The sequence below is a fragment of the Mesoplodon mirus genome (genome assembly GCF_964341445.2).
Source record: "Mesoplodon mirus genome assembly, chromosome: 15".
NCBI lineage: Eukaryota > Metazoa > Chordata > Mammalia > Artiodactyla > Ziphiidae > Mesoplodon > Mesoplodon mirus.
In genome coordinates, this window is record NC_138991.1 from 74,808,572 (window position 1) to 74,826,985 (window position 18,414).

The 18,414-nt window shown below is 40.5% G+C and overlaps 1 protein-coding gene across 1 annotated transcript in view; it reads right to left on the bottom strand.

The window, feature by feature from the left end:
- Positions 1-4,505: 4,505 nt before the first annotated feature.
- Positions 4,506-18,414, bottom strand: part of PAK5 (p21 (RAC1) activated kinase 5) — a gene marked incomplete at both ends in the record, with an annotated part of 94,577 nt that continues 80,668 nt past the window's right edge. Inside the window, 3 exons of the mRNA XM_082645013.1 lie at positions 4,506-4,661; positions 6,759-6,893; positions 9,247-9,372. Coding sequence (XP_082501139.1) covers positions 4,506-4,661; positions 6,759-6,893; positions 9,247-9,372 — 417 coding nt within the window. The remainder of the gene's footprint in view (positions 4,662-6,758; positions 6,894-9,246; positions 9,373-18,414) is intronic.

The following is an 18,414-nucleotide window of genomic DNA, read 5'->3' on the forward strand; positions in this document are numbered from 1 at the left end:
GGACACATCAGTGAATGAAATAGGTAAGAATCCCTGCCCACATGGAACAGAACTCTGTGTGTGTCTGTGTGTGTGTGTGTGTGTGTGCGCGGTGTATTCAGGTATCATGATTCATGTGTTGTCATTGAGCAAGTTGTTGGGGACTTGGTTAGGCTCAGTTAAGGTGGACCATATGTGACCTTGAAGTCCTTTCTAGCTTTAATGATTTTTCAAAATGCTGCCAATGATGATGAGACATAATTATCAAAGCAGTTGCTATATGGGCAAACCTTTCAGGATAAGGAATCCCTTTGCTTTTAAAACAGTATATTTTGATTCAGAAATCAGGAACCCTCAGACTTTGTCAAGTCCCCTTTTTATCCTTCATCAGATCTATTTATGTAGGAGACGTTGCTGGGGCCCCACCCATGTTCCCTCGGTCCTTCCTGGAGCTCGTTTGCTGGCAGTTTCTGTACATGCCCACAGCTCCCCGTGTCTCCCTCCCTCTTAGTTGGAGGGAAAAAACCTTGCCCACCTACAGGGCAAGATGGACGTTCTGGGGGATGATGCCCTAGATGGAGCAACTCTCAACAAACCAGGGATAGGAGGTGGTGGATAAATACCCCAGCCATTTCACTGCTAGAAGGATGATTCTGGAGCATCTCTCCCAGAAGGTCTGCAGTGGGACTGAGCCCCAGGCACCCATAGTGGTGACCCATTCATTAATACACACCTTTTTTTCAAATTTCTGTCACCCTTGCTCTCATGTCTCTATTCTGCCATGTTGAATGAGCTTCCTGGGATCATCTTCCAGGAAGGACTTGTGTGTCTGTCTTAGGTTCTCCATTCGGCAGAACCCACACTAAGGTCGTCTATTCACTTAACTCAAAATGCACACATTTCAAGGCTTAAGTTGATGGGTTTGCTCTACAATTTGGATTTGTACTATATTGTGTCACTTTCACAGAACTGCTCTTGCTTGTACATTTTGTAGCTGCTTCAGACCAAATCAATCGTTTCTCTGCCTCAAATCTCATTACCGTTTCTTTGATGACACAGGGACAATCACTGGATCAGTTTGTCCAACGAGTCTGAACTCATTGAGTTGATAACTTCATGGAATGATTTTATTTTTCTAGTAATTGCTACTGAGTGTGTTCGTCCCAGTGGGTAATGGGGACACAACCATAACTCAGACTGATTCCATCTGCCTAATCCATTAAAAAAAATCAATCTCATTCAAAATCAAAATAACTCCCCTCCCCTTTGCTTGAGCTAAACTTGTATCAGAGAGAAAGTAGAGTGGATAGGCAGTGGCAGGGGACAAGGAGTGCTTTCTTATCCTCCTTTTCTTTCTTCTGAGTCCCTCCCTCAAATCATGGAGTCTCAGACTAACTCGTGGCTCAAACCTATGGGGAGCTGTGGGGAAGGGAGATTCCAGTAACCCAGCTGGCTGCAGTCAGCTGCCTTGGAAATGCTGTTGAGGAAGAGGAGATGCCTGAGTTTCATTTGTGTCCACCTGAAGACTACAGCCTCTGCTTTTAGAGTGGTTGTGTTGTAGATGATATATGTGGTTTATAGAGTAAGGTTCAGCTCCTCCCCGACCCTGCCCACTGTAGAAAAGCAGCCATATTTCCCTTTGTTTTCCCCCATGGTGCATACCTCCAATGCACTCTTCAAGTTGGGCTTCACCCCATTACTTAGTTAAGTGGTTGCCGTGCTTCCTGCTCTCTCTCTATGCACCATCGTAAACAGAAGAAATTGGTGTATTCTTCTGTGCCTTCCAGTGGCTTCAGGGACCTGCCTGGGGAAGGTTGCCTTCATCTTTCTCTTCCCTGGCACACAATTACTACTATTAGGAGGTCTCATCCTGCTATCTCAGGCTATTTCCTGAGGGTTTTCACTTTCTGAAATTTCCAGATGAGAAATGAACTCTTTATTTACCAGTATCACTCTCAACTTCATGGGATAAATGTTAATGTCTCCCTTGTCACCCAAACAGGAGGAGGGGGCCCAACACTTTTTTCCAGTCTACCGGAGAGCTTCTCTAATCCAGAACAATCTCCTTTTTATATCTTTCGTGGGTAAAAGCATTCAGATCAGTTCAGCATCTTTGGAACAGCAGAGTAGGAATCTTCAGCCATGAATCTGGCTTTCCTTGAATTTGGCCTTCCAGAATTTAATTTTTTTTCTCAATAGTGGTATCTACATCATAGTCTTACACGGCTTGTAACCTGTGGGGATGGGAATATTTATCTTTGCTTCATGTCAACATGGTATTACATTTAATTTTATAGCAACTTATTTGCATTCCCCCAGATCATAAAGACACCATTCTTGTTATTCAAGAAGCAAATTCAGGAAATTACCAGTTTCCAATAACACGATGGGAAAAAGGTAAACATTTATTTTTATTTGCAAGTGCAGTTTCTGCCAATAGTTAGTGCTCACACAACCTTTTAAGCTACAGTAACTTTTGGTAAATTCAATGAAGACTTTAAAAAAGAGGCAGTGATAAGAAAATTACAGAAAAATTTCTATTACACTGTCGAAAATGTTTGGAATCCAAAATCCATTTTCTGCAATGTTTTTTTAATATTTTCTCTGGTTAAGAAGAAATTTTTTTTTCTTTCCTTTCTATTTCTACATAGTCCTGGCTAAATGAATACAATCTGTTCCATGAACTTTTAGGACTGCGATTTTCTGGATTTAGATTATTTTAATTTGTACATACTTATATTAATATTTTACATAAAACATTGATTTGTTTTGTTTTATGAAACAAAATTATAGATCCTATTTATAATGAGGCATTTCCAGTTTAGGGAAAAACTGAAAATCTAATCAGTAGAAGGTCATTTTATGCCTTTTTTTTTTCCTTTTTAGCTTTAATAAATAATTAGCAACCTATTAATTACAAACATTCTTAATTAGGCTTAGAGCAACCAGAGCATTTTCACAATTTTAAATTCATATTTATTACAGTATGTGAAATTAAGAAAAGCCTCTGGTTTTCCAGTTGGTAAAAAATGGCTTTCGTTGGATGCAGAAGTAATAGAAACTAATGATGACTATGTAGCTTTTCCAGAGTCTTAAAGGCAAATCTATATTGGTCTACAGTTAACATGCAAATTCATCCAACAAGCAACACAAAATGTATTGTAGTAGTCATTCGTGTTTATCAACATTCAAGAAGATCTAGTCAGCAGCACAACTCTCCTATGTCGGAAACACAGAACATGGTCACAACTGAATTCGGGTCACACCCGGGAAAATCCCCACTTCCTAATTCATTCTCTAGAATCCAGACTTCCAGTATGATACAGAAACAATAGCGACAAAGGTAAATTACAGACAAGAGTTTGGTGTGCTAGCACACAGAGTTTTAAAAACAGTAACGAACAAAACCAAACATCTTGCCCTCTTCTCTCTTTTTTTCCCTTTGTGAGACTGGAATTCTCACAGCCTTCTTGAAACATTCAGTTTGGGGAATGGAGTCCAAATGATCCTAACACTAGGTTGTCGGATCAAGATGGCGGAGGAGTAGGATGTGGAGCTCACAGCCTCTTACAAGTACATCAAATTATCCTAGCACTAAAATTTTTCCTTGGAGGGGAAATTTGGCCCCAAGGGGACATCGTACCCCTTTAAGAGAGTACTAGGGGAAACATCCTGCTGTGCAAAAGATGGTTTGCTACTAACAGGCTTGAAGGAAAATGTGATTTTTCAGAATATTTAGCTTTCTCCCAAGGAGTACTTTTGGTGGTATACTGTGGCTCATATTTTATTGTACTGTATTATTTTGGGCTGGATAAATGGAATGTGCACCCCCATCACCATCACTCTTAAGTCTTCTTCCATCACATAAGACACTTGTTAAGATAAGAAAGATATTCTACTAAAGCTGACGGTGATTGAGAGTCATTCAGTATTCAAAGTTCCTAAAGAATTGTTGGTTCTCTGAAAGGGATAAAAAAGTAGGAAAGACTTTGTTCAAACTCTTGCTAGTAAACAGGTATTACTTCAACTGATACAATGGCTACATGACATCAAAGTACTATAAATTATCAAAACTATTGTACAGAAAAATTACAAATTCATTGCAAAATACATTACACTGCTACCATTAAGAAAAAAGTGCTTTTTGTTATCCTTTCTATTTTTTGCCAGAAAAGTATTCTTTCAATATAGAAAATCCTGTGCATTATTACCCTGCATGTGGCTAGGATATATCATAACGGAGTTTGTACTGAGTCATTCTGATTTGCTGGATGAAAGGCTGAAAAATATAATAATGACTTATTAAAGCCGTGTTCCAAATGACCACACCAGCTGTTAGTGGAGAGATGCCTGTTTAAGACACAAGAAGATGCTCTGGTCTGCCAAACCCTGCCGGTCAACACACCGTCCCATCAATCAGCTGGTCTGGAATATACAGGTCTGTTACACGTTCTCTGGTTTCCTTGTGTTCTCCTGAATTATTCTCATGTCCTCATCTAGCTTTGTCACCTCTATGAATCCTCTGCTCAGTGATGCCTGTATTGTCTCATGAGGGGAACAATGCAAGATGGTGGACCTGCCAATTTCAGGAATGGATGTCCGAGGAGTTCCTGGGCTGTAGCTCTTTGAGAGGGTTCCCTCACCAACATCAGGTCTAGGAATCCCCGGAGCACTGAAGAAACCTGTGAAAACGCAAGATACCATCTTGAGGACTAACACAGACACCCAACCCAGTTCCCCTAAAATGGGTTCCCAGTGAATTCCCAGGAAAGTCACTCTATCAACAACTTCAAATTCCAGAATGTCAGCTTGAGGAGAAAGAGGTTATGGAAGCAAAAGCAGGAATTGCCTTTCTTAACATATGCTGTTTTCCTTACCTTCTTCAAGTCTGAAATAATAGGAGTAAATGATGGTATGCAAAGAATATTTACTAAATAAAATAATAATGGTAAAATAGTGACAGTAGCAGCTATTATGAAGTGCCTACTGTGTATAGGTGCTGGCCACACATGTTTGATGAACAGTGGTGTAAACATGGAATGAGTTTTCTTTGTGTAACCACTGAAACCATCTAGGCTTTGTGGAATCCCTTTCTTGAAGAGAAACAAACTTCTGTAAGGATATCTGACACAGACAGCATTTTTCCTTTAATTTTGTGTAATTTACTTTTTGAGGCATAGCTTACGTACATTTGAGCATATAAAAAGTTTATGTTCTACAGTAGTTTTTTTAAACATATATTTACACCTATATATTCCCCACCCCTATCAAAATATAGAACATCTCTCCCTCCAGCCCTCTTCCAATCAATACCTGTCTCCCTGTAAAGGGTCACCATTATCCTGATCTCTGATAAGATACATTTTTACCTGATTTTGTCCTTTATAGAAGTGGAGTCATTGGCTGTCAACCCTTCTCTCTCTGGCTGCTTTCACTTGACATCGTGTCTGTGAGATGTATCCCTGATGTGTGTGACAAAAGCTGTCTCCTCTGCATTGCTGTGTAGTATTCACTGCTGAATCACCCCACATATCACTTATCCCCTTGGGAAACAACCTTGGAAGGTTTCCAGTTTTTGACCATTAGGATGAAAGCTGCTCTTGTCTGTGACTTTGAAGAACATCACACTCCTTTGTATTGGGTGTGGGACTATTTGATACCATACTATTTTAGCCACTTTTTATTATTTAAACCCAGTCCAATGCAGTACAAATTTCAATCTCCTGTTCAATTCAAGCAGTCTCCCATCTTTTTGGAAGATCCACACAACCTCTATGAGTGATTCTATTGGGGCTCTTCCCTAAGGTTTAGGGGTGAGGGAAGAGGAGAAGCAACCATTACAAACTATCCCCTCACCTAAGGCAACCTCACTCCCTCTCTTATTGTCAGGAGGCGGATGGGAGGGGTCAGCATTTTTAGAGCTGATCTATGGAGACAGCACCTCTCAGCAAGCTCTGCCCCCACTGGTGGCCCCCACAGTGGCAGTTCTTTGACTTAGTATCATATGTTCTGAGCTTGGCCCTACTTGACAAACTTTGGAAAACAGGAAAGACCCTACTTGGTCCCTTAACCATGTTGCTCTTTGCCCTGCACAATCTAGCCCCTACCTACCCTCTGACATGCCTCACCCTTTCCCCGTGCCCACTTTGCTCTGGCTGAGGGTCTTCACACTGCTCCTCCCTCTGCCTGGGACATTTTTCTCCCAGATCTTTTTGCATAACTTACTCCTTCTTTCCAATCAAGCTCCAGTTCCTTGAAAGGGCCTCTTTCACCCCTCAACAAGAACTAGCTTTCAGCCCCCTCTCCGGCCCCTTCCATCACATCACAGTGTTCTATTCGCTTCATAGCAGGTACCACTCTCTGAAATTATTTTATTCATCCATCTGTGTGTGGTTTATTAACTGCTTCCCCAACTAGAATGCAACTTCTATGAGAGTCAGGAAATGTGGAGTTTTGAGCTGCTATATCCCGGCCATTAGAACAGTCCCCAGCATGCAATAGATTCTCAAGGAGGGAGTGCGGAGTAGAGCCAACCCCATGAAAGAGGAGCAGGTGTACCCCATTTTACAGATGAGCTTCAGAGATGGAGGGGCTGACTCACTCGCCCAAGTGAGTGAACAAGAATAGCAGAGCTCTGAATGCAAGCAACTCGAATTCCAAAGTCCATGCCCATAAACCAGGATCTACTCCCGGATGCGATATGCCAGTCTTTAACACTACAGAGAGACAGAAAAATCGAAGAATGATGTTGAACTTCAGCAATGGTCGCTGCTTCTCACCTTGTGCAGGTCCTTCACTCTTGGAGGTAAACTGTCCCGGATCCGCCGCATGGCCTGGAGGGGAGGCTCATTGAAGTAGGGGGGCTCGCCGTCTATCATCTCTATCACCATGATCCCGAGAGACCAGATGTCCACCTGTTAGGCACACCACACTGATTGTCTCAGGCAAAGAGAACCTTCTGAAAGGTTGGATGTGTCAGGGACCCCAATAGATTTATATGCATTCATAAATTAATATGGGATTTGTAACCTCTCAAAATATACAATTCATATTTATAGGCTGAATTGTTAAGTGACCAAGTGTTTGCTAATGGTCTTTGTCTGCTTTTAAAATACAACTTCAACGAAGATTCTGACAATTTGATACACGTGAATGTCTTAACACTCTGAAGTTTAGAACTTTCTTCTAATCCTGTTAACTTGGGTGGTTCATGGTTTACAGAGCAGATGTGAAAACCATCCAAGGTTTTATGTTATGAACAGAGAGGAAAGTTGCATTTAAACCATAAGAAAATAAGAAAAGTTTTGGCATATTCATAACAAACTCCAAAGAGCTACATTGCACAGCACAATATATCCTGATTCTTCTATTAATTTAATTTTTAAAAATAGTGCTTTGCCTCTGTATATTTTTTCTTTGTGTTTTTGTTTGTTTGTTTTGTTTTTTATTTTTTATTTATTTTATTTATTTTTTTTTTTTTGCGGTATGCGGGCCTCTCACTGTTGTGGCCTCTCCTGTTGTGGAGCACAGGCTCCGGACGCGCAGGCTCAGCGGCCATGGCTCATGGGCCCAGCCACTCCTCAGCATGTGGGATCTTCCCAGACTGGGGCATGAACCCGTGTCCCCTGCATCAGCAGGCAGACTCTCAACCACTGCATCATCAGGGAAGACCATTCCTTTGTGTTTTATCACTTTGAAGCAGTGTGCACAAAACCATGATCTATAAAACCATGTTCAGGGAATGGAGGGAAAGAAAGGGAGAGACAACAAGCAATCCTTTCAGGGTAAAGAATGGGAAGTCAGGACAAGGAGGAGCCAGAGCCATGCTATAAATTCCCAGGCACTGTCGCCTCTCCCTCCCAGCCTCATTATACCTCTTATCAGTTATTCTCACTCCTGCTCTCACCCGCACAGTGACCTTCACTGAGAATTGATGCTCTTGGGACCACAGTGAGATAAACAAGTGGAGTATTCATCCAAGGGCAAGTAAACTGGGGAAAGAGAGCAGAGTCCACCTGAACTTCTGCCACTCTCCTTTGCTCACTGGTCTGTGCCACCACCTGCAGGCTTCTCCTCTCTTAGGATCGCCTTCTGCACCATAATGTGTGGAAACACTGTGTGCCCAGGTGAAACGAGCTCCTTGCCTCTGTGTGTATGTGTGTGTAGTGTGTGTGTGTCTCAGAGCTTCTACTCACACTATTATCCCCCTAGAAGGCTCTCCTCCACTTCTGGCCCCTCGTTTTATGTATCCAAACCTTGTCCCTTAATAGATTATGAGCAGGTATGGAAGCAATCTAAGTGTCCGTCAACAGACAAATGGATAAAGAAGATGTGGTATATATACAATGGAATACTACTCAGCCATAAAAAAGAATGAAATTTGCAGCAACATGGATGGACTTGGAGGGCATTGTGCTAAGGGAAACAAGTCAGACAGAGAAAGACAAATACTGTATGATATCACTTATCTGTGGAATCTAAAAACTACAATAAACTAGTGAATAAAGCAAAAAAGAAGCAGACTCACGGACACAGAGAACAAACTAATGGTTACCAGTGGGGAGAGGGAAAGGAGGAAGGGCAATACAGGGATAGAGAATTTTTTTAAAAAGGGGAAGGTTATTATGGAATTATATGAAATCATGTGTGTGAAACTTTAAAAAATTGTAAAGCACTGTAGAATTTAAAGAATCTTTCATTCAATAAAAAAAGATCAAAAACATTTTTTGATTAAAAAACAAAAAACAATTAAAAGATAGATTATGAGTGATTATTTCCTTTTCAGAGGAAACAAACATTTTGCCATATTTTAAAATATGTTGCAATATTCGTATATGATTTTTCCTATAGCAAAACATTATTTATCATCCAAATATTAACCCCAATCCTGGGGAGCTTTATCTGACATTCTATCCTTTGAATTATCACACCTACTCATCTGTGTGTCTCCGGCCACTTTTCAGGTTGCATTTTCTCACTTTGTGTACGCCTGGCCCTGAGGGTAAGATAATAGTTTGAGTGACTCTCTCCCACTGTCAACTTGGGACCTAAGTACACTCCTGGATCAATGTTGTGGCAATATCCCAGGGGTAGCCAGTCTCCCTTCTTCCACAACCTACTCTGTGACAAGCCTAGTGAATGGGGATCAAATGTGGAGTTAAAAGTCATCACCCTGATCTCCTGCAGTCATTAATGATCTCAGAACCCCTGCATCCCAGAGTCTAACCAGACCCTGCCACTCCCCAACAATGACCATCACTCCCTTACCTCTGTCCCATAAGGCAGCCTAGAAATCACCTCAGGTGCCATCCAGTAGGGCGTGCCAACCAGTGATTTCCTCTTTGGCACCTCTTTGGAAACTTGAGCACAGAAACCAAAGTCAGACAACTTTATCTGAAAAGGAAAGGAATGCAACAAACTAACAATTTAAAAATACTGGCTCTGACGTTTGAAGCAACGTGGACGGACCTAGAGATTATCATACTAAGTGAAGAAAGTCACAAAGAGAAGGACAGATACCGATACCGTACAATATCACTTATGTGTGGAATCTAAACTATGATACAAATGAACTTATCTTCGAAAGAGAAACAGACTCACAGACAGGGAACAGAATGGTGGTTGCCAAGGGGGAGTGGGGGTGGGAGAGGGATGGACTGGGAGTTTGGGATTAGCAGATGTGAACTCTTATATATATATATATATATATATATATATATAACTGAATCACTTTGCTGTACACCAGAAACTAACACAACATTGTAAATCAACTATGCTTCAATAAATTAAAAAAAAAATACTGGCTTCAAGACGTAGAAATATGGAAAGAGTTTCAAATTCAAAACAAAACCACCATCTCTTGTTAACAGGCCTTGAAAATCCCAGAGGAGGGGCTATCAGACCCTTTTATTGGAAAGGTACAATCCATTTTAGTGAAAAAACCTCTTATGGCTCCAGCAGGATTGATTTGCAAATGTTTAACTCCTGTTGCTGATATCTTTTATAAAATTATGAAACCCCAAAATTTACAATACACCCAAAACAAATTCATTAAAATTCAAACCTACTACTTTCATTTAATGTAAGAGATGATGCTTTAGTGTAAGTAAACTGCTATTCTCAACACGAGTTTTGTACAAACTGCTGCAATTTAGGGGATTTTTTGCACCGAAGACATTTAGATTTCTAAGTACCATGAGATGATTCAAATAACCAACCTCATTTCTATGTTTGACTTATTGCATGACCCCATTTATAAAGGATGCTGAGATATCACTTTAAGTACTGGCTCCCCTTTTCTTTTGGTTTTCCTCCTTTTCTCAGGACAATTGAAGTTGCCAATGTGAATATCAATGCAAGTGGAAATGTGGGCATAGAAACTGGGTGTGAGCAATTAATTATCAGGGGTACAAGGTGGTCATCTTAATTACCCAATATACATATATGTTATTTACATTAGAGGTCGTCAAAAAGAAAAACACCCTGAAATTTCTTGCCCAGAGCCTTTAAGAATACTCTTAAGAACATACTGCACCCTCAGGCACCCTGCCAGTTTATATATTCTAGGTGACCAGGATTCAGTTTATTTCTGGGAGGCTTGATTCTCTTCATGGTGACCTGGTCTGAACTTCAGATAGCCTTATTGAAAATGATTGCCACTTAGGATTATTGGTGATGACAGAATACATTAAATGAAAACAAAACAAAAAATATCAATGATTCAGGCATTGGGTGGCAATGGTTCAGAATGGCCATTTGAAGTTAAAATTTCCATAGATCAAAAGTATAGTCTCTAAGGCACAAATTCTCCCTTGATTCTCTTGATACCTCTCTGAACTTTTTTCAACCTTTTTTTCTGGCTCTATCTCTGCTGCCCACAACTTAAATACTGGGGCTTCCAGGAGTTTGGGTCCCAACTCTCACCTCTTCTCTTTTTAGGTGCTCTTGCTAGATACTCTTTTTAACTCCACATGGAGTTAATTTTTGTGCAGGGTATACGGTCTGTGTCTAGATTCAGTTTTTTGGCATGTGGATGTCCAGTTATTCCAATACCACTTGTTGAAAAGACCATCTTTGCTCCATTTTACTGCCTTTACTCCCTTGTCAAAGATCAGTTGACTCTATTTATGTGGGTCTACTTCTGGGCTCTCTATTCTGTGTCATTGGTCTATTTGCCAATTCTTTGCTAATACCACACTGTCTCAAAAATTCCTAAAGTTAGGTAGTGTCAGTCTTGCACTTTGTTCTTCTTCATCAATATGCGTTGATGATTATGTTGGTCTTTTGCCTCTCCATGTAAACTTTAGAATCAATTCTATATCGATATCAATCGATATCTACAAAATAACTCACTGAGATCTTGACTGAGATTGCATTAAATCTATAGATCAAGTTGGGAAGAAGTAACATCTTGACAATACTGAGTTCTTCCTATCCAAGGTAATACCTCTCTATTTATTTAGTTTTTTTTTTAATTTTATTCATCTGAGTTTTGTAGTTTTCCTCATATAAATGTAGTACATATTTTGCTTGATTTATACCTAAGTATTTAGTTTTGGAGGGTGATAATGTAAATGGCATTGTGTTTTTAATTTCAAATTCCACTTGTAATGCTGGTACATAGAAAAGTGATTGACTTCTGTATATTAACTAGATATCCTACAACTGTGTTATAATCACTTATTAGCTCTAGATTTTCTTGTTGATTCTTTCAGATTTTCTGAATAGATGATCATGTCACCTGTGACCAAAGATAGTTTTATTTCTTATTTCCCAGTATGTATACCTTTTATTCCTTCTCGTGTTTTATTGCATTAACTAGTACTTCTAGTATGATGTTGCAAAGGAGTGGTGAGAGGGGATATCTTTGCCTTTTTCCTAATCTTAGTTGGAAAGCATATTCAATTCTTAAGGATATTTTAAGGCCCTGATCACTTCTCACTTCCTCCAGAATTTTTCTCAGGAGCCCATATTGATCTCTCCCCTCATCAAATTTGAGAGAATTTAGCATTCATTTAATCTTAAACTGTTTTCTGATGCTGAGTTTTTCCCTCAGCTGGAAATGACATTGCTCAGGGGCAATAGCTCTGCCTTTTAATTATGAAGCCTTGTTGTGTTCCTTAAGAGCTGAGAAAACAGTAGATACTCAAAAAACTCATGCTACTAGATTGATATTATCTGATATTGACATATAGATACATACATACATACATGGGACAACAGATCACATGATAGAAAACACATTGGTGCTCCTTCTGAAACCATCATTGACTTACTGAAGACAACTGTTTCTAGAATTAAAGTTGTAAGACAGATGAAATGGAGGTAATGTTTTGGAAATTATTATTTTTTTCTTTTTCCATTTCCTTGTTCATAATCTGCTCTCCAATCAAGCCAAGACTAGTGGGGTATGGTTTGGGATGGGACTCCTTCAGTTTGGATTGCACCAGATGGAATGCTAGAGAAATATGGTTTAGCAGAGAGATGATTTTTCTCAATTGCTTTGGCACATCAAGAATCAAGCCCACATGTGTCAGATCACAGAATTTCCATGTGGTATAAAGAAGAGTGCCCTGGGAATTCCTTGGCAGTCCAGTGGTTAGGATTTGGCTCCTTCATTGCTAGGGCCTGGGTTCAATCCCTGGTTGGGGAACTAAGATCCCACAAGCTGCAAGATGCAGCCAAAAAAAGAAAAGAATAATACATTAAAAAAAAAAGAAGAGTGCCCTATGGCCATGGTACCTGGTCCATAATTCTTGCTGCCCTATTGTAAAAAGCGTCTACAATTCTGAGAAGTGAAAGCCCTACAGTCCATCACTTTTAGCCAAGGATTATTTGCAGAAGAGGACAAAGAGCAGTAACTTATGTCAGGCCCCAACTCTTTATTATACACCATTTCCTACCACCCCGAGAAGATGGTGGTGTGCTTCAGAAATATCTGAGTAGCATACATCCCCACACAAACAAGGGAGAGAAGCCACATGCATCTGTGTTCAGAGGTAATATTAAAAATATTTAATAAGCAGATTCATCTAGACCAATCGGAATCTAGACATAAAGTTGAGCTTTGTTCTGGAGTTATCCTGTGGGCATTACCATCCTTAATGAGGCAAGGGGCGCCCTGGTAAGGGGCTGGGGTCACGGAGAATAATACTCCAATGACTGGAAACAGTGGCTATTAACCAACAAGCATGAGAATATTGCAACATTTTAACAATGGGTATAGATACACTGGTGAATACCAGCTGCACATCAGCTTCGGCTATGCCCAACATGGCCTCCATGGAGAGATGGCACAACAGAGTGGGTGGAAATGAACTTGAGACAATGCTACTGGCTTCCATGGCCTTTGTGTGGTTTGCAGGGCTCCCGAAGCTCCTCCAAATCTCAGTGAAGGAACAGGGAAGTGCCAGGCACAAGCCTATGGTTGACATGAGAGGCAGTCTCAAGGATAGCTTTCAAGACTTGAGGAAAGAGGCTGGAGTAAAATACTGCAGAGAAACCTCTTCCTGAAAAGACCAGCAGCTGATGGGACCAGCTAATGCTCACTGGCCACGAGTCCAGGTAGCAGAAGAGGCTGTCACGCCAAGGCAGGGACCAGCGAGAAACAAGAAGATGGATCAATCTCCTTCACCCAGAGGTCCCATAACCCACATTTGTCTCCATCCTGAGGAAGATGGGGGTGGGAGGTGGAAAGAAGGAGCAGGTGGTGGCCAAACCTCAAAGACTGAGGGTTTAAAGGTATCAGTTTAACCTTACAATAATGTGACTGAACTCTGATAAACAATGTTTAAATTATTTAAGCAGACTAAATTTAATAGACTGAATTAAAATAGAGTTAAAAAAAATTCTAGTCAGTGGGGCTTTGTGAAGAAGTTGAGGTTAGTTGTGTGTGCGTGTGTGTGTGTGTGGTTATTTCCAAAGCTCAAGCCTGAGTAAGTTTGCAACCCTATGACACATAGTAAAGGAGGAACAATTTTGCCAATATATTTTGTTTACCCGTAAAATTAAGAAACCTGAATGATTCAGGAGGTGAATGTATCAGCATTTTGGTATTGGCAGTTTTAATTTCAATATCTCTAGTGTGGCTTTCTTTTTCCAGACATTAAAAAAAAAAGATACCAAACCTGACAGACTAATAATTATCTCCCTGACAAAATATAAGATGAGAAATTGAAACTCAACACTTGGAAGCCAGGTCTGTTCTTATGTTGTAGGAGTATAATTGTTTTTGCATGATTGTTTTACTCATCCAAGTACATAAAAGAGACAATTTTCTAAAAGAACATAACTGCACACACTCGTCCAAATAAATCTGCAAGTAGATAATAAGAACTCAGGTAATGAGTATAATAAAGCATTGTAGGCAGTTATTAAAAGCAAATCACACACACACACACACACACACACACACAAGCAAATCACATAGACTTTAAGCTGAGCCTTATTTTAGATAGGATTGTACAATGTGGGTACTTAGGAAACCACCTTTGTCTCACGAATGCAGTTAGGCTAAGAGAACTGAAGCAAGCATGTTGCCCGCCCCCTAAGAGGAGATGTAGCTGGTTCCACAGGGGCCAGACAAGGAACTAGAGCTCAGAGGTCAGACAAAGCTGCTACTTAAACCTGAGATGTTACCCATCTCAATGCATCCTGGCTAGGAGTAAGGGGCCCCACAAAAATTTGCAAGAGGAGGAGCAAAAGAGAATCCACTCACAAGATAGCTACAGGTTTAAAATAAAATGTAAAACCCTCGTTTTGTAAATTGCATATGCTCTAAAGAATTCTTGCGTCTGCTCCAGGTTTTTGCTAAGGCAGAAAGATGGCTGCTTTTGTGCCTGGTTCCTGGGTTCTTCCTATAAGGCAATGGTACTCAAGTGTGTATCATCAGCTGGAAATTGCTCAGAGATACAGCCAGCCTGACTGAATCATAATCTCTGAGAGAAGGGCCCAGGAATCTGTTTTTTGCCAAGGTCTCCAGGGGTTGTGATGCTCACTAAAATCTGAGAACTTGTTTTAAGAAGAGCAATGACCCAGGGACAAAGGAACCGAGGTAATAGAAGGGGCCAGACTGATGATGGTGCTTCCAGCTGAAGACCCACTTCTTCAGCAGCCAAACCCGAGAGGAGAGGGAAGGCCTCATAGCGGCTGAGCTGGAATGGCCTAGAAGCCTCAGTCAGCCCCTCTGCCACTTGGCACAGCACAGAGAGCGGTAGGAACTTGCCCAAGACTATGTGACAGTTTCAGCAGTGAACTCAACCCTGGGGTCTCCTGACTTTTCATGCTGTGTTCCCTGCATTAGAAAATAACTTCTGTGGAGGAAGTGTTTGGGTGTATCTCAGAGACTACTGGAAAGGAATGAATTCAAGCAAGCTATTTAATATGCCCAAGTCTCTACTTAAGAAGAGCTTCTGGGAGATAATCTTCAGGTTTCTCCTAATTGTAAAATTCTAGCAATTTGAGAGACAACAAAATTCAAATGGCTAAAGGAGCCAGGAAAATATTGGGTTGGCCAAAATTCTGCTCAGGTTTTCCCGTAACATCTAATGGAAAAACCCAAATGAACTTTTTCGCCAACCCAATAATACCAATGCATTAAATGAGCCAGTGGAGACAATGGAAAACTAGGGACACACGCCCCTGGTAAAGAGACACTAACTTCCAGCTGATTGTCAGGAGACCAGTAGAGGAGGTGTGGAACATTCATAGGCTCCGTCTATGGCCCCTTATTTGTCCTTTAACCCTCCCTTCAAATTCTGTGGGAGAAAGGGCACAAACATATTTATTATTTATGGGTGCTATGTTACTTTGGGACCCCCTCTCCCAGAAGAAAATGCTGAGACAAGGATTCAGTGTAAGTCATTTATTGGGGAGATACAGGAAACACTAGCAGTGAAATGGGGAAGTAAAACAGGGAAGGGAAGGCAGTCAGTCAAGGGTTAATCAGCAAGGAAGTCACCACCATGGGAACTAGAGCTTAATCCTGCTGAAGACATCTGGGAGACTGTATAGAACATGTGTCTCAGAGCTATTCCATCCAAGGGCGAGAGAGCTGGGGTATTTATATACCAATTCCCATCACTTTTTCAGGGCTGCTCCCGGGAAGCATGAATGTTAATTTCCTGGAATTTCTAGGCTTCTTTGTGCTGGAAGAGCAGACTACAGTAGCCAGAGAAGTCCGAGGCAAAGAGATGCAGGTGGTGGCATTTGGAGGTGGAGTTAGCGAGCACTGAAATGGGAAGATAAGGGTGGGGCACCAGCAACGTTTCCACTGTAGTGCTATTCACCCTCATCACTCCACCTCCATTACTGCCATGAGTGAAGTCAGGAACAGTGTTGCTAGACACTTTGATTTTTTTCAAGGGAGACAGGAATCTGAAATTTTACGTGAAATCTCCTAATTCTTAAAGTGTGGCAACCAATTTATAATAAAAAGAAAAACCATAAAGACTACTTGTAAACGCCTCTTTTTAATAGGTGCATTGGGCTTAAGAGGTCATGGGTTTGAATTCCATTTCAGCCAATGAATTTGATAAAAGTTGGTCACTCACTGCCTAGTGGCCCCTAAGTATCATCTCTTAAATGCGAGCCCCAGGCCAAGGAAAAACCGTGGAGGAATTTACTCAACCCTTAATTGAAAGATCATGGGGACTGCCTTCACTCTGAGCATCTACCATGTACCTGGTTTACCTCTTATGGTTTTACACTAATTACTTCATGTAATTCTTGAAACCACTCTATGACATGTTATTTATTTTCCCTTTCAAACCCTAAACACCACTCCTTAAACACCTCTGCTTAATACAAATTAGTGATTCACTAGATATTTCTATCATGGACAAAGAGTGAACGATTTCTTTTCAGTTGATAGCAAAAAATTTCCCTTATAGTCTTTGAAGAGGCCAGAAGGGACTTATCCTTTTAAACGTGAGCAATTCACTGTTTTTAAAAAGATATATTTTATTTTGAAATACTATATAGGCTCATAGGAGGTTACAAAGAAATGTGCACCCACTCCTCCCGATACGTTAGCATCTTATGCACTATAGCTCAATATCAACGCCAAGAAATTGATGTTGGTACAGTCCATAGAGCTCACTCAGATTTTATCAGTTATACATGAACTCATTTGTGTATGTAGTGTGTATGGGTGTATATGTGTGTGTACTCTACAATTTTATCACATTGTAGTCTTGCACAACCACTGTCACAAATAAAGATACGCGACTGTACCATAACCATAAGGTGATGGTGCTACCCCTTTATAGCCACACAATTACAATCCCTAACCCCTGGCAACCACTAATATGCTGTACATCTCTATAATTACATGATTTCACAAATGTTACATAAATGGAATTATGCAGTGTGTATCCTTTTGAGGTTGAATTTTCTTTTCACTCAGCATAACTTCCTTGAGGTTCATCCAAGTTCTTGCATGTGTCACTCATTCATTTATTTTTTTTGTCTGGGTAATATTCCCTGGTATATATACACCATAGTTTATTTAATCATTTACCCTCTGGAGGACATTTAGGTATTTTCTAGTTTCAGGCTATGATGACTAAAACTGCCATAAACATTTGTATGCAAATTTATGTGTGGAAATAAGTTTCCATATCTCTGGAATATATGCCTAAGAGTGAGACTGCTTGTCACATGGTAAGTCCATTTTCAGTTTTGAAAGGAACTGCCTAACCATTTTTCAAGTGTGGCTCTACATTTTACATTCGCACCAGCATTGTATGAATTAGTGGTGTTATCACTATTTTTCATTTTAGCCATTCTTAGAGGTGTGTAACGATATCTCATAGTTTTAATTTGCATTTCTCTAAGGGCTGATGATATTGAACATCTCCTAACAGCACACCTTGTGTGACAGACAATATTTCCAAAAATGCCAACAACAATACTGTCCAGCCCATGAGATCTTCTTGACATGTGATTCAATTCTCCTCCCACTCAGGAGAATTTCATGTTCCTTCCCGCTGAATCTGGGAGGGCTGTGATCATGGTAAAAGGGACACTATGTGACTTTGAGGTCATAAAAATGCCATACTTCTACCCTGTTTTCTTGGGACACTCACTCATGGAATCCAGCCTCCATGCTGTAAGGAAGGCCACACGGAAAGGCCACATGGTAGGTGTTCTGGTGGAAAGTTCCAGCTCAGCATCCAGCCAACAGTCAGCACTACATTCCTGACATATGGCTGAGGAAGATTTCTAGATTCACCATCTAACAAGTCAGAGTAGCACTGGCTGGCTGAGCCCAGCCAACTCTCAGAGTCATGTGAGAATGTGAAAATAACTTTTGACTTAAGACCTAAGATGATTGATTTGTTTTTATGCTAATAAATGAATATGTCTTCTGCACTATAGAATGCTATAAAAGCTCCAATAGATTAGTATAAATTGTACTCTCAGCCTTTTCTTGGA